At 47.5% G+C, this 17,376-nt stretch overlaps 1 protein-coding gene across 19 annotated transcripts in view; it reads right to left on the bottom strand.

Annotated features, from left to right (window-relative positions):
• Positions 1–16,600, bottom strand: part of DST (dystonin) — an 879,552-nt gene extending 862,952 nt beyond the window's left edge. For 7 of the 19 annotated variants that reach the window (XM_075340278.1, XM_075340273.1, XM_075340279.1 and 4 more), the window contains exons 1-2: positions 16,198–16,576; positions 15,072–15,106 (exon numbers count right to left, since the gene is read on the bottom strand). In XM_075340278.1, the coding sequence (XP_075196393.1) occupies positions 15,072–15,106; positions 16,198–16,387 (225 nt within the window). In that variant the 5' untranslated portion in view covers positions 16,388–16,576. Of the gene's footprint in view, positions 1–15,071; positions 15,107–16,197 lie in introns of all 19 variants that reach the window. The other 12 variants (XM_075340289.1, XM_075340274.1, XM_075340277.1 and 9 more) reach the window with 7 other exon arrangements.
• Positions 16,601–17,376: the final 776 nt, after the last annotated feature.

Genomic DNA, 17,376 nt, shown 5'->3' with positions numbered 1-17,376 from the left:
CCGTACATGCCTCCTGTAATCATTATACTGTACATGTCTCAGTACTGATTATACCATATACACTTCGTGTAATTTTTATGCAGTGCAGATACAGATTACACAATACACAGCTGCAGTACTAATTATGCTGATTGCTCCTGCACTCATTTGCGTATGTTCACACCTGTCAGAAGGCATCTGTTCCACTGAATTCTTTTTTTTTTTTATTTCAGGGAGCTAAATACAGAAATTGTAATCTCTTTGCTACAATTTAGGCTAGGTTCATATTTCCGTTGTTTTGCATCAGTCACATGCGTTGCTTGATGCTTGTGACTGATGCGTTGTACAACGGATGACAAGAATTGAATTCATTGTCGGACTCCGTTGTAAAAGAGAGAACGATCAACTGATCGTTCACAATAGCCGGCCGGCTTTTGAGAGCGAACAGATGATCTCCCGGCAGCCAGCTAATGAGAGCGATCAGCTGATCGCTCACAGCAGCCGGCCGCCGGGTGACCAGCTGATCGCTCACAGCAGCCGGCTGCCGGGTGATCAGCTGATTGTTCGGACGCCGAGAATGTGTGCGGGGGGAGGAGTGCGGGGTGGGTGGAGCCAAGCGGGGCCATGGCGCTGAGGACGTCAGTGCCAGAGACTGCATGGCTGGGGACAGGTGAGTGTGTGTGTGTGTGTGTGTCTGTACGTGTGTACATGCGGAGTGCGGGAGGGGGTGGAGCCGAGTGGGGAAGTGTCGGGCTCCCTGCACACATAGCCAGGGTAAATATCGGGTAACTAAGCAAAGCACTTTGCTTGATTACCCGATATTTACCTTGGTTACCAGCGTACACCGCTTAGCGCTGGCTCCTTGCACACGCAGCCAGGGTAAATATCGGGTAACAAACCAAAGCGCTTTGCTTGGTTACCCGATGTGTACCCTGGTTACGTGTGCAGGGAGCCAGAAAGAGCATGCGCAGCGAAATTCTACGGACTGCGCTGCTCGAAAAATGTTACATGCTGCGTTCCTGCTGCCCGACGGTCAGTCGTTCCACGACTGATCAGTCGGGCGGAGGATGCAATGCAGCGTCATCAGTCACAATCTGCCGCTCATACAAGTCTATGGGAACAACGGAATCCGCCAAACGGATTCCGTTGTTTACCAGAGCCGCGGATTGTGACTGATACAAATTGACGGAAATGTGAACCTAGCCTTAGAAGTACATATACAAGGTTAAAAAAGATGTCCATTTTCATAAAGGTATTGCTTTACGGTAACCAAAATCAGCAACACTTAGCTGCTGAACCCCTGCTCCGGTGCTCCCTCTACCTGCTCCCCTCCAATCTTGGTTTAAAGGGAGACAGCACACAAACACTGAAGCCAATCTCTGGCCCCAGCGGTTGTACCATGATATAAATCACCAGACGGCTGAGGTCAGTGACTGTAGATAGGGTCATATGTTGTAGATAACATCACCACTGCAGCCCTGTAAAAAAAAATAATCTGCCCCCTGATGAAGCGATGGCGAAACGTGCATCAGGTGCAAACTTCTAAGGTGATCTGGGTAGTTTGACACTGTCCTATTATATTGATGGTTTACCTTTTGTCCCTGTGTGGTCTCTTAAGTGGACGCATCAGAAAGGGCTCATCCATTACAAGCCTATTAGGGAGACATACTTTTATGCCATAGTATGTAGCTTTCCTTTTACACTTTGAAATCACTTTTTGCATACTTGGTGTACTTTATTGGATATTTTTATATAATGCTATATATATATATTTGCTATATTTGCTATATATATTTTTCATTATCAATTCAATGAATTTTCTATGAATAACTATTTTATGAACTAAGCACTTCTTTGCTACATATCTACCTCTGTAAGTGATAACATGGTGATATTGTAGAATGGAATCTATATAGATAAGGTGGTGTGATAAGGGATTCAACATGGAAATAATGCTTATTTTACACCTTTATCTTGAAAATGGACAATCCCTTTAAGTTCACGAAGTATTAGTGTAATTGTTACCAATATACTCAAGCTGTCAGCTTTTCTAGCAGGCTTATGGCCGGATGGATCATCTGTGCATTTTTTTTTTAAGCCACTTTTCTTTTTTGTGTTCTAGCATTCATTGAACCTTTTTAGCGTCAATTTCGCACATTGTTCAGGATTTTTGTGCAAAATTAAAAATGCTTTTTATTGTTGCCTTCTATCTTTTCTGCACTGTATATATGTATATATATATATATATATATATATACATATATATATATATATATATATATATATATACGCACACACATACATACATACATACATACATACATACATACATACATACAGTACAGACCAAAGGTTTAGACACACTTTCTCATTCAAACAGTATTCTTTATTTTCATGACTCTGAAAATTGTAGATTCACATTGAAGGCATCAAAACTATGAATTAACACATGTGGAATGAAATACTTAAGAAAAAATTGTGAAACAACTGAAAATATGTCTTATATTCTAGGTTCTTCAAAGTAGCCACCTTTTGCTTTGATTACTGCTTTGCACACCCTTGGCATTCTCTTGATGAGCTTCAAGGGGTAGTCACCGGAAATGGTTTTCGCTTCACAGGTGTGCCTTGTCAGGTTCAATAAGTGGGATTTCTTGCCTTATAAATGGGGTTGGAACCATCAGTTGTGTTGTGCAGAAGTCTGGTGGATACACAGCTGATAGTCCTACTGAATAGACTGTTAGAAATTGTATTATGGCAAGAAAAAAGCAGCTAAGTAAAGAAAAACGAGTGGCCATCATTACTTTAAGAAATGAAGGTCAGTCAGTTCGAAAAATTGGGAAAACTTTGAAAGTGTCCAAGTGCAGTGGCAAAAACCATCAAACGCTACAAAGAAACTGGCTCACATCATAAGGACCGCCCCAGGAAAGGAAGACCAAGAGTCACCTCTGCTGCGGAGGATAAGTTTATCCGAGTCACCAGCCTCAGAAATCGCAGGTTACCAGCAGCTCAGATTAGAGACCAGGTCAATGCCACACAGAGCTCTAGCAGCAGACACATCTCTAGAACAAAAGTTAAGAGGAAACTTTGTGCAGCAGGCCTTCATGGTAAAATAGCTACTAGGAAACCACTGATAAGGACAGGCAACAAGCAAAAGAGACTTGTTTGGGCTAAAGAACTCAAGGAATGGACATTAGACCAGTGGAAATCTGTGCTTTGGTCTGATGAGTCCAAATTTGAGATCTTTGGATCCAACCACCGTGTCTTTGTGCGACGCAGAAAAAATAAATGGATGGACTCTACATGCCTGGTTCCCTCCGTGAAGCATGGAGGAGGAGGTGTCATGGTGTGGGGGTCCTTTGCTGGTGACACTGTTGGGGATTTATTCAAAATTGAAGGCATACTGAACCAGCATGGCTAGCACAGCATCTTGCAGCGGCATGCTATTCCATCCGGTTTGCGTTTAGTTGGACCATCATTTATTTTTCAACAGGACAATGACACCAAACACACCTCCAGGCTGTGTAAGGGCTATTTGACTAAGAAGGAGAGTGATGGGGTGCTATGCAAGATGACCTCGCCTCCACAATTACCAGACCTGAACCCAATTGAGATGGTTTGGGGTGAGCTGGACCACAGAGTGAAGGCAAAAGGGCCAACAAGTGCTAAGCATCTCTGGTAACTCCCTCAAGACTGTTGGAAAACCATTTCCGGTGTCTACCTCTTGAAGCTCATCAAGAGAATGCCAAGAGTGTGCAAAGCAGTAATCAAAGCAAAAGGTGGCTACTTTGAAGAACCCAGAATATAAGACATATTGTCAGTTGTTTCATACTTTTTTGTTAAGTAGTTCATTCCACATGTGTTAATTCAAAGTTTTGATGCCTTCAATGTGAATCTACAATTTTCAGAGTCATGAAAATAAAGAGAACTTTTTGAATGAGAAGGTGTGTCCAAACTCTTGGTCTGTACTATATATATATATATATATATATATATATATATATATTGTGAGGTAGCACGGTCGGCTGCGCAGCAGAAGACACGGGATCCAGGCATTAAGGTTCACAGCACACGGTTTAATGTCCAAACAAAAGATCACAGCAATATACATGTGCCTCTCCAGCAGAGGACTCAGGGAGTTCTGTTCACTCCCTCACACCCGGCACACCTGCCCTCGTTCCTGTTTCCATTTAACCCTTCCTTCAGCCTGTAGGGAAACAGTATTAACCCTAGAGTGGATTTACTTTCTATCATGGAGTGAGCACAACCGGGGCGAGACATACCGGCCGTCATAGATAACCCCGGTCACAGTCTCACATACCCCCCCGCTCAGTTCAAGCGTGCGGGGTTGAACTCCCGCCATCAAACACGGGCCGCGGGACAAGGCATCGGCGTTGCCCTGCAACCCACCGGCCCTATGTTCAACCGTAAACCGGAAGTTCTGCAGAGAAAGGAACCACCGGGTAACCCGGGCATTCCGTTCCTTGGCGGACCTCATCCAGACCAGTGGAGAGTGATCCGTCACCAAGCGAAACTGCCATCCCAGCAGGTAATAGCGTAGGGACTCCAAGGCCCACTTGATCGCCAGGCACTCCTTCTCCACTATGCTATAATAGGAGGGGTGAGCTTCCTACTTAAGAAGGTGACGGGGTGTTGCTCCCCCTGAACCACCTTAGACAAAACTGCCCCCAGGCCGACCTCTGAGGCGTCAGTCTGTACTATGAACTCCTTCCGGAAATCAGGGTGTACAAGAACGGGCTGTCCGCACAGGACCCCCTTCAGAGCCCGGAAGGAGTCCTCGGCCTGCGGAGTCCAGCGCACCATGACGGACTTCTTGCCTTTGAGAAGGTCCGTCAAGGGGGCTGATAGTCCCACAAAATCCTTTACAAACCTCCTGTAGTACCCCACGATACCCAGGAAGGCCCTAACCTGCTTCGTGGTCAGGGGTCTAGGCCACTTCTGGATCGCCTCAACCTTGTTAATTTGGGGCTTAATCACTCCTTGGCCTATCACGTAGCCCAAGTAGCGGGCTTCCGTGAGTCCCAACGCACATTTCTTGGGATTGGCTGTCAATCCGGCTGTTCGAAGCGCGTCCACCACCGCTTGTACCTGTTCCAAGTGGGTCTGCCAATCGGAGCTGTAAATAATGATGTCATCAAGGTACGCTGATGCATACGCCTTGTGGTCCATCAACCTCTGGAACGTGGCCGGAGCGCCATGTAACCCAAAAGGCAAGACAACATAGTGGAAGAGACCCTCCGGCGTAACAAAAGCGGTTTTCTCCTTGGCGGACTCCGTCAGTGGCACCTGCCAGTACCCCTTGGTCAGGTCGTGCGTGGTAAAATATCACGCCTGTCCCAACCTATCAATCAGCTCATCCACCCGGGGCATGGGGTAGAGATCGAACTTGGATATTTCGTTCAATCTCCTAAAGTCATTGCAGAACCTTAAGGAGCCATCGGGTTTTGGTATTAGGACAATCGGACTAGCCCATTCACTCCGGGATTTTTCGATGACCCCCAGGCGTAACATTGTCTTTACTTCCTCCGATATGGCTTGTCGTCGAGCCTCCGGTACCCGGTATGACTGCAGGCGTACCTTCAGGTGGGGCTCGGTGACAATATCATGTCGTATCAGACTGGTCCTACCGGGCAGCTCGGAGAAGACATCGGGGTTCTGCTGAACCAACCGTCTGGCCTCTCGCCTCTGAGTCTTGGTGAGGGCTTCTCCAATCCTTACTTCCGGTTCATCCTCTCCGGAGGTCGCTGGAGCCGGAGGTGAACGACCCGAAGAGGAGGGAGATGGGGAAAAAACAGCCATCAGGCTTTCCCGTTCCTGCCAAGGTTTTAATAGGTTGACATGGTATATTTGTTCAGGTTTCCGCCTACCGGGCTGCAATACTTTATAGTTAACCACCCCGACTCTTTCCTTTTTCTCGTAGGGGCCTTGCCACTGAGCCAGGAATTTACTCTCCGCCGTGGGGATTAATACCAACACCCGATCCCCGGGTTTAAAGGTCCGCACGGTGGCTTGTCTATTGTAGCGGCCGCTTTGCGCGGCCTGAGCCTCCTGTAAATGCTCCTTCACAATTGGCATGACCGCGCTTATGCGGTTCTGCATTCCTAAAATGTGTTCAATCACACTTTTATGGGGGGTGGGCTCTTGCTCCCATGTTTCCTTTGCCAGGTCCAACAATCCCCGGGGATGTCGCCCGTATAACAATTCAAAAGGCGAAAACCCCGTGGATGCCTGTGGCACCTCACGGATGGCAAACATCAAATAGGGAAGCATCATATCCCAGTCTTTCCCGTCTTTTGAAATCACCCTTTTGAGCATGGTTTTCAGGGTTTTATTGAAACGCTCGACTAAACCGTCCGTTTGAGGATGATACACAGACGTACGCAACTGCTTGATCTGGAGTAGCCGGCATAGCTCTTTGGTCACTTTAGACATGAATGGGGTCCCCTGATCCGTAAGGATCTCCTTGGGCAACCCCACCCGGCAGAACACAGCAAACAACTCCCGAGCTATAAGCTTTGCTGCAGTATGTCTGAGAGGTATCGCCTCAGGATACCGGGTGGCATAGTCAACGATCACTAAGATATGTTGGTGCCCTCGAGCGGACTTTACGAGGGGCCCCACCAGATCCATCCCTATCCGTTCAAAAGGGACTTCTATAATGGGTAACGGTACCAACGGACTGTGAAAATGGGTCAGGGGTGCGGTAAGCTGACACTCCGGGCAGGTTTCGCAGAACCGTTTTACCTCCCCAAAGACCCCGGGCCAATAGAACCTTTGCAATATTCGCTCCTGCGTTTTCTTGACCCCTAGGTGGCCACTCATCAGGTGTTTATGAGCCAAGCCGAGGACTCGCCGGCGATGCGGCTGGGGCACCACCAACTGCTCTACCCCTACGCCCCGTATTTCATCTACCCGGTAGAGTAAATCCTGCTTAAGAGCGAAATGGGGGGGCTTTGAGGGGCCGGACCGACGGGCGGTACGCAAAGTCTCAGTGTCCCGTATCAAGTCCTGCGTAGCCACATGCCGCTCTACCAGGGACACTAATTGGTCCAGGGTACTCGGGTCACCCTGTCCTACCCACCGTTGAACGGTGACGGGTAAAGTGCACACAAAACGATCCACTACTACCCTTTCCACCATTTGCGCCGGGCTCAGAGTGTCAGGCTGCAACCACTTTTTTACAAGATGCAACAAGTCATAGGCCTGGGAGCGTACGGGTTTGGCTTCCTCATAGAACCACTGATTTACCCGCTGAGCCCGTACATAGGTATTCACCCCCAACCGAGCCAGTATTTCGGCTTTCAGGGTCACATAGTCAATGGCGTCCTCGGTACAGAGGTCCAGGTACGCTTTTTGGGGTTCCCCTGTCAGATAGGGCGACAATACCTCAGCCCACTGGGGGGTCGGCAGCTTTTCCCGCTCGGCCACCCGCTCAAACACCGCCAGGAACGCTTCCACATCATCCCCCGGGGTCATCTTTTGCAACGCTTGTCTCACCGCTTTCCGGACGCTGCCATCGTCACCCGGCCCCGGGGTTGTTGCTGCCGGTCCGGCACGGATCGACTTGGCCAGGAGAATCATCTGTTCTTGATGTCTTTGTTCCTGCAATTGCAAGGCTTGCTGCTGACGTGTATTGGCCTGAACCAGCTGTTCTTGGTGCCTTTTGTCCTGCATTTGCAAGGATTGCTGCTGACGTTCCAACGCCCGGAGCAGGTGTGCATTGGTCTGTTGCTGCTGTGCATTAGCCTCTTGCAGCTGTGCATTAGTCTGTTGCTGCTGCTTTAGTATGTCCTCCATGGCGTCGCCGGGTTTGGGCTGTAGTATAACCGCTCGAATCCAGGACATGTGCTACTGGGTCACCAGGGATGGATGCTTCACCTCACCGGCTGTCATGCCCGCCGATTCTCCACCATATGTGAGGTAGCACGGTCGGCTGCGCAGCAGAAGACACGGGATCCAGGCATTAAGGTTCACAGCACACGGTTTAATGTCCAAACAAAAGTCCACAGCAATATACATGTGCCTCTCCAGCAGAGGACTCAGGGAGTTCTGTTCACTCCTTCACACCCGGCACACCTGCCCTCGTTCCTGTTTCCATTTAACCCTTCCTTCAGCCTGTAGGGAAACAGTATTAACCCTAGAGTGGATTTACTTTCTATCATGGAGTGAGCACAACCGGGGCGAGACATACCGGCCGTCATAGATAACCCCGGTCACAGTCTCACAATATATATATAAAATTCATGTTTATGTTATTTATTTTTGTTATTTTTATTTTTTTAATCGGCATGATTGATAAAAACAGCCACAAATAACCCGTCCTACACATATAAAATAGCTTTTAAAGAGTGTTAGAACCCATAGAAGAATTTGGAATAGTTAAAATCAGGCTGAAAACCTAAAAAACTAGACAAAAAATGCACAAATGTAATAATAAAGCGGGCCCTGGGGCTACAGGATTTTACATAAGCAAGGATGTTTTAAAGTCTTTTTTTTTTATTAAATCTGAACTCATAAATGAGTTTTATTATTAACTAGCTGTACTACCCGGCTTCGCCCGGGTTAATAACTGTTAACAAAATAGAATGTATTAACAAAAATGTATTCTGCACACAAAAACCACAAAACAAATAGATAGAAATGTAATTATTAAAAGGCAAAAACTAAGCTAATAGAAGCATTTCACAACATATATTTCAACACCACAGATATTCCACACAGATTTAACTAAATTGGCCAAGTAATGTGCTCCGTCTGTCTCTTTCCAGGTGTGTGTCTCTTTCCCCGTCTGTATCTTTCCCCGTCTGCCTGTCTCTGTTTGTCTCTTTTTTTGTCTGTCTCTATCTCTCTGTTTCTTTCCCCATCTGTCTCTTTCTAGGTCTGTCTCTTTCCCAGGTCTGTCTCTTTCCCAGTCTGTCTCCCCGTCTCTTTGTCTGTGTCTTTTCCTGTCTGTCTCTTTCCCCGTCTGTATCTTTCCCCGTCTGCCTGTCTCTGTTTGTCTCTTTTTTTGTCTGTCTCTATCTCTCTGTTTCTTTCCCCATCTGTCTCTTTCTAGGTCTGTCTCTTTCCCAGGTCTGTCTCTTTCCGTCTGTCTCCCCGTTTCTTTGTCTGTGTCTTTTCCTGTCTGTCTCTTTCCCCGTCTGTATCTTTCCCCGTCTGCCTGTCTCTGTTTGTCTCTTTTTTTGTCTGTCTCTATCTCTCTGTTTCTTTCCCCATCTGTCTCTTTCTAGGTCTGTCTCTTTCCCAGGTCTGTCTCTTTCCCAGTCTGTCTCCCCATCTCTTTGTCTGTGTCTTTTCCTGTCTGTCTCTTTCCCTGTCTGCCTGTCTCTGTCTGTCTCTTTCCTTGTCTGTCTCTATTTCTCTGTCTCTTTCCCCGTTTGTCTCTATCTAGGTCTGTGTCTTTCCCCATCTATCTTTGTCTGTCTCTCTGGTTGTCTCCTCCTTCCCTGTCTGACTGTCTCTGTCCCTGTCTGTGTCTTTCCCCATCTGTCTCTTTCCCCGTCTGTCTCTTTCCAGGTCTGTCTCTTTCCAGGTCTGTCTCTTTCCTCGTCTGTCTCTTTCACCGTCTGTCTCTGTCTGTCTCTTTCCCTGTCTGTCTCTATCTCTCTGTCTCTTTCCCTGTCTGTCTCTGTCTGTCTGTGTCTGTCTCTGTCTGTCTCTCTCTATTCGTCTCCCCACCGACATCTTATTACCTCACATATAAGTTTCTTATACTATGAATGTCTTTTGTTCCTATAACAACCAATCACAGCTCCTACTAATAACCTGTAGTTCCAGGCTCCATTTACTTTATTGGAGGTATGTTTTTTGGAGAGTAACTAAAGCGCGGGGTTACATTTTCCTGTCAAAACATAGTCTACGACGTTCCCTGGGTCACATGAGGTGTCTGTGTAAAATTTCGTGATTGTAAATGCGACGGTGCGGATACACTTTTCGTTTCCCTTTTTCCCCATTATGTAGATAGGGGCAACATTGATTGGTAAATTGGAATGCGCGGGGTTAAAATTTCGCCTCACAACATAGGCAATGACGCTCTCGGGGTCCAGACGTGTGAGTGTGCAAAATTTTGTGGCTGTAGCTGCGACGGTGCAGATGCCAATCCTGGACATACATACATACATACACACACACACACACACACATACATACACACATTCAGCTTTATATATTAGATGAGATTCATTATTGTATAATATAACTTACATGGCTGTATGCTACATGTTTTCTTTACTATCAGTGATGGGTCAATGCTTTTCACACATTTTAAAAGGAATCTGTCAGGAATATTATACAACTGAAACTAATGATATGGTGGAATAGGTTTTAATATAAAAATAGAAATGATACCTGACTTGTAGTAATCTGATGTGCTGGTGCTGAGAAATCAAGCTTTGAAGAGGCATGTAAATCAGCCTGGAAGTGCTTTGGGGGTGTGTTGATGCACTCTGGGATTATGACACCCCCCAATGCACTTCCAGGCTGATTTATTTGCATATTGCTTTGATGCTTGTGATGGGACATAGGATTACTACAAAACAGCTAACATTGTTCTTGTTGCACAAGGGCCCATGTAGCCATATCACTAGTTTAAGTGATAAAATCATCCTGACAGGTTCCCTGGACAGATAACAGCCATCAATCTATAGATTTGTGCATTTTAAGGCCCTACTACATGCAGCGACGTTTATCGCCGGGGTCACGGATTCTGTGACGCACATCCGGCATCGATAGCGACGTCGTTGCGTGTGACACCAACGATCGACCGTTAATGATGGAAAATACTCACCATATCGTCCATCGTTGACATGTCGTTCATTTTCTAAAAATCGTTGACTGTTGAGGACGCAGGTTGTTCGTCGTTCCCGAGGCAGCACACATCGCTACGTGTGACACCCAGGGAATGACTAACTACAGCTTACCTGCGGTCGCCGGCAATGAGGAAGGAAGGAGGTGGGCTTGATTTTACGGCCGCTCATCTCCGCCCCTACGCTTCTATTGGGTGTCTAGTTAGTGACGCCGCTGTGACGCTGCACAAGCCGCCCCCTTAGAAAGGAGGCGGTTCGCCGGCCACAGCGATGTTACCAGGCAGGTAAGTCCGTGTGACGGCTCCTAACGATATTGTGCGCCACGGGCAGTGATTTGCCCGTGACACACAAACGACCGGGGCGGGTACGCTCGCTAGCGATATCGCTGCATGTAAAGCCCCCTTTAGGCCCTTGGGAATAGGGATCTTGTGTTTGGCCACTATTGTGTATTCGGCTATGTTTGAGTTGTGTTTTCCATTTATAATGAAGCCATGATGCTTTGCTGGATCACTCAATCAATAGATTCTAATGGCGCCAAACAGACTCCCAAAGACTTGCCTCGTAAAGCCCAGTGAAATATGTTAGTGCTATGATACATATTATATCATTGCTGTGTGTAGATTAGATACACTGTAACAAAGCGTCGCCTTTGGATGCAAACATTTTATTACCATAAAACAGCGATCATTGTTCTTGTAGCACGAGCAGCCATGTAGACATAGCATAGTATAAGTTATAGAAAATAAATGACAGGAAATAAACATCTTGAAAATGATGAGGAATCAGATAAAAAAAAAGAAACCAGTTTTCCAATTTTCACCCTAACAGCTTAACCATATTAAAAAAAATAAAATCATCTTTTACTTATCATAGCCAGGTCTAGTGGTGCAACTTTGCCACCAGGCTCAGCGATTCAGTACAGATGGCACAAGCAGCTGAGCCTGGTGATTTGCTGCAGCGGTCATATTCACTGTACATGTGACGTCACCATTGCAGTCAATCACTTGGCTCACCGATTCAATATAGATGGCACAATCAGCTGAGCCTGGTGTTTGGCTGCAGCGGTCACGTTCACTGTAGTTATGACGTCACCATTGCAGCCAATCACTTGGCTCAGTGACTCTATATAGATGTCACAAGCATCTGAGCCTGGTGAATGGCTGCAGCGGTCACGTTCACTGTAGTTGTGATGTCACCACTGCAGTCAATCACTTGGCTCAGTGACATTATATAGATGCCACAAGCAGCTGAGCCTGGTAATTGGATGCAGCGGTCACATTCACTGTAGATGTGACGTCACCATTGCAGCCAATCAGTGGGTTCAGCAACTCAATATAGATGTCACAATCAGCTGAGCCTGGTGTTTGGCTGCAGCGGTCACGTTCACTGTAGTTATGACGTCACCATTGCAGCAAATCACTTGGCTCAGTGACTCTATATAGATGTCACAAGCATCTGAGCCTGGTGAATGGCTGCAGCGGTCACGTTCACTGTAGTTGTGATGTCACCACTGCAGTCAATCACTTGGCTCAGTGACTTTATATAGATGCCACAAGCAGCTGAGCCTGGTAATTGGATGCAGCGGTCACATTCACTGTAGATGTGACGTCACCATTGCAGCCAATCAGTGGGTTCAGCAACTCAATATAGATGGTACAATGAGCTGAGCATGGTGATTGGCTGCAGCAGTCACATTCACTATAGTTGTGATATCACCATTGCAGCCAATCACTTGGCTCATTGACTCAATATAGATGGCACAAGCAGCTGAGCATGATGATTGACTGCAGCGGTGAAGCAGATAGTGAACAAAAATTCTAGTTGATAAATAAGTGGCTTTCTTCACCTCCCGGCAGATGTGCCCTGTGGTGTCCCTGATTTTCCATGCCTTCCGTTCCCTTTGCCCCGTGCACTCCAGATTTCTCACTGTACAGAATTGGCCGAAATCTGTTCCGCAGCAGCTGAAGGTGCGGTGCCGGGAGTGTGACACAGCTCTGGGATCAGGGCCTCTGCTTTACCTTATTGTTTTATACTTTGATTTATTTTTATACAGAGGAGTCTTTGATAGAACAGTATTGAAATCGATACCAAAAAGGCCCAAGCACTGCAATGTTTCTATTACAGTGAATTCCCTATTGCCTGCCAGCTGTCACCTGCCACATTCGACTATATTCTGCCACATTCTGCTACATTTTGCCACACTCTTGTGCCATATTCTTACACATTCTGCCATATATTTATGCAGTCTGCCATATTCTGCCACATTTTGCTGCATTCTGCCACATTCTTCTTCTGCATTCTGTCACTGCCGCACGCATTATGCAGCATTCTGCCAGATTTTTACACATTGTGCCGTATATTTATGCAGTCTGCCACATTCTGCCACATTCTGCCATATTCTTATGCATTCTGCCACATTCAGCTACATTCTGCCACATTCTGCCATATTCTTATGCATTCTGCCACATTCTGCCATATTCTTAAGCATTCGGCCACATTCAGCTACATTCTGCCACATTCTGCCATATTCTTATGCATTCTGCCACATTCAGCTACATTCTGCCACATTCTGCCATATTCTTAAGCATTCGGCCACATTCTGCCATATTCTTAAGCATTCGGCCACATTCAGCTACATTCTGCCACATTCTGCCATATTCTTATGCATTCTGCCACATTCTGCCATATTCTTATGCATTCTGCCACATTCTGCCATATTCTTAAGCATTCGGCCACATTCAGCTACATTCTGCCACATTCTGCCATATTCTTATGCATTCTGCCACATTCTGCCACATTCTGCCATATTCTTATGCATTCTGCCACATTCTGCCATATTCTTATGCATTCTGCCACATTCAGCTACATTCTGCCACATTCTGCCATATTCTTATGCATTCTGCCACATTCTGCCATATTCTTAAGCATTCGGCCACATTCTGCCATATTCTTAAGCATTCGGCCACATTCAGCTACATTCTGCCACATTCTGCCATATTCTTATGCATTCTGCCACATTCTGCCATATTCTTATGCATTCTGCCACATTCTGCCATATTCTTAAGCATTCGGCCACATTCAGCTACATTCTGCCACATTCTGCCACATTCAGCCATATTCTTACACATTTTGCCACATTCTGCCATATTCTTACACATTTTGCCACATTCTGCAGCATTCTACCATATTCTGCCACATTCTGCTACATTCTGCCACATTCTGCCATATTCTTATGCATTCTGCCACATTCTGCCACATTCTGCCATATTCTTATGCATTCTGCCACATTGTGCCATATTCTTATGCATTCTGCCACATTCAGCTACATTCTGCCACATTCTGCCATATTCTTATGCATTCTGCCACATTCTGCCATATTCTTATGCATTCTGCCACATTCTGCCACATTCTGCCATATTCTTATGCATTCTGCCACATTCTGCCACATTCTGCCATATTCTTATGCATTCTGCCACATTCTACCACATTCTGCCACATTCTGCCATATTCTTATGCATTCTGCCACATTCTGCCACATTCTGCCATATTCTTATGCATTCTGCCACATTCTGCCATATTCTTATGCATTCTGCCACATTCTACCACATTCTGCCACATTCTGCCATATTCTTATGCATTCTGCCACATTCTGCCACATTCTGCCATATTCTTATGCATTCTGCCACATTCTACCACATTCTGCCACATTCTGCCATATTCTTATGCATTCTGCTACATTCTGACACATTGTGCCATATTCTGCCACATTCTTCTGCCACATTCTGCCATATTCTTATGCATTCTGCCACATTCTACCACATTCTGCCACATTCTGCCATATTCTTATGCATTCTGCCACATTCTACCACATTCTGCCACATTCTGCCATATTCTTATGCATTCTGCTACATTCTGACACATTGTGCCATATTCTGCCACATTCTTCTGCCACATTCTGCCATATTCTTACGCATTTTGCCACATTCTGCAGCATTCTACCATATTCTGCCACATTCTGTAGTCTGAACAGGATTTCTCCCCAAGCAGCTGGCTATAGAGGATTTGCAATTGTTAGATTCCTGGAAGCCAGGACTTTCTCTGTAGATGCAGCCATGCGCCATTTTTCTGTAACTTTTATCCCCACAGAGTAATGTGAAAGTTGCAGGTAGCCATGATGCATATGAGATGGGATAACGGTAAAGTGATGTGAGAAGTAGTTTCTCCAAGGGCAGGGATGGTGGGCACACAGCATGGCAGGGGTGCAGTTACCTCTGAGCGGAAATGGTGGGACCTCAGGAGGGCATCTGCAGAGAGAAAACACAATCACTGTCACCTTTCAGGTTTGATAGGGACAATCTAACAATCCTCTTACAAGACTATATAGTAAGCAGTGAAGGGCATGGCTGGCATGGCGCCCAGCTGGCATGGGGGGGCTCTGCTGTGATCATGAGCACTGTCCCAGATCCAGCTTCCTATACTAAGAGGTGAAGGGCATGGCTGGCATGGCGCCCAGCTGGCATGGGGGGCTCTGCTGTCATGAGCTCTGTCCCATCTCCAGCTTTCCATAGGATGGGGGGGGGGAGACAAGTATAAGACTATATAGTAAGCAGTGAAGGGCATGGCTGGCATGGCACCCAGCTGGCATGGGGGGCTCTGCTGTCATGAGCACTGTCCCAGCTCCAGCTTCCTATACTAAGAGGTGTAGGGCATGGCTGGCATGGCACCCAGCTGGCATGGGGGGCTCTGCTGTCATGAGCACTGTCCCAGCTCCAGCTTCCTATACTAAGCAGTGAAGGGCATGGCTGGCATTGCACCCAGCTGGCATGGGGGGGCTCTGCTGTCATGAGCACTGTCCCAGCTCCAGCTTCCTATACTAAAATGTGTAGGGCATGGCTGGCATGGCACCCAGCTGGCATGGGGGGCTCTGCTGTCATGAGCACTGCCCAGCTCCAGCTTCCTATACTAAGAGGTGTAGGGCATCGCTAGCATGGCACACAGCTGGCATGGGGGGCTCTGCTGTCATGAGCACTGTCCCAGCTCCAGCTTCCTATACTAAGCAGTGAAGAGCATGGCTGGCATGGCACCCAGCTGGCATGGGAGGCTCTGCTGTCATGAGCACTGTCCCAGCTCCAGCTTCCTATACTAAGAGATGTAGGGCATGGCTGGCATTGCGCCCAGCTGGCATGGGGGGCTCTGCTGTCATGAGCTCTGTCCCATCTCCAGCTTTCCATAGGATGGGTGGAGACAAGTCTGCCGCAGTCCTGTTGGAGATCCAGAGGAATGAGCTGGACTGCCACATGTACAGGGTGCCCTCCTCCTCCTCGCAGGGCAGGACTGGCAGTGCCAGGTAACACATCACATGACACACACGAATAGTGGAAAGATGGTGCCTTACATGTCCTACCTCTGCTCCGGGGCCGGTAGCTGAACACCGTCTTCATCGGGTGCCTGCCCTTCTGGAGCTTGCGGTGCCAGCAGCATAGGAAGGAGATGGTGGCCACGGTGCCCAGCATGAGCAGCAGCAGGAGCAGGGCGCACTGGATGCTGTACGGTCGGAGCAGCACCAGGAAGGCAGCGGCGATCATGGTGGAGGCTGCAGTGTGTACGATCACCTACGGATCCGGGCGGTGACTCAGCAGCAGCTACATACAGCAGCTGCACGGTGCCAGGCAGGAGGGCATCTGCCGGGATCGCCCCCAAATCAAACTTTATCTCCCAGAGTGCCCGGCTCACTGGTAACCTCAGCATCAGCAGCTGCCGGGGCAGAGGATGCCCAGCTCCTCCTCCATGGCCGCTCCTCCTACCGAGTGCTGCAGAGCCGGAATCACAAGGCACGGATCATGGCTGGTGCCTGTCTCATCTCACAGAGGATCCTCTGTGCACTGACATATGTTCCATCCGCATCTAATCTATCACTTATCCATCCTCTCCAAGAAGGAAGGCAGCACTCCAGTGAGGAGACACAAAAAACTCATATTGTTTTTATCTCAGGTTCTGTCTGTTAAAGGGATTGTCCATACTTTTCTATTGATGGCGTATCCTGAGGGGTACTTAGCACACTACGACATCGCAGGTGCGATGTCGGTGGGGTCAAATCAAAAGTGATGCACATCCGGCGTCGCTGTCGATATCGGAGTGTGTAAAATCGTTTTTGATACGATTAACGAGCGCAAAAGCGTCGAAATCGTATCACCGGTGTAGCATCGGTCATTTCCATAATTTTGGAAGGACCGATGTTACGATGTTGTTGCTCGTTCCTGCGACAGCACACATCACTGTGTGTGAAGCCGCAGGAGCGAGGAACATCTACCTGAGGCTCACGCCGCCTATGCGGAAGGAAGAAGGTGGGCGGGATGTTTACGTTTCTCTCATCTCCGCTTCTATTGGCCACCTGCCATGTGACGTCGCTGGGACGCCACACGACCCGCCCCCTTAGGAAGGAGGCGGGTCGCCGGCCAGAGCGACGTCGCAGGGCAGGTGAGTGCATGTGAAGCTGCCGCAGCGATAATGTTCGCTATGGCAGCTATCACAAGAGATCGCAGCTGCGACGGGGGCGGGGACTATCGCGCTCGGC

Source organism: Anomaloglossus baeobatrachus, chromosome 3, assembly GCF_048569485.1.
Source record: "Anomaloglossus baeobatrachus isolate aAnoBae1 chromosome 3, aAnoBae1.hap1, whole genome shotgun sequence".
Classification (NCBI taxonomy): domain Eukaryota; kingdom Metazoa; phylum Chordata; class Amphibia; order Anura; family Aromobatidae; genus Anomaloglossus; species Anomaloglossus baeobatrachus.
Note: the sequence above shows the minus strand (reverse complement) of the source record. Positions and strands in the feature narration are given on the sequence as shown.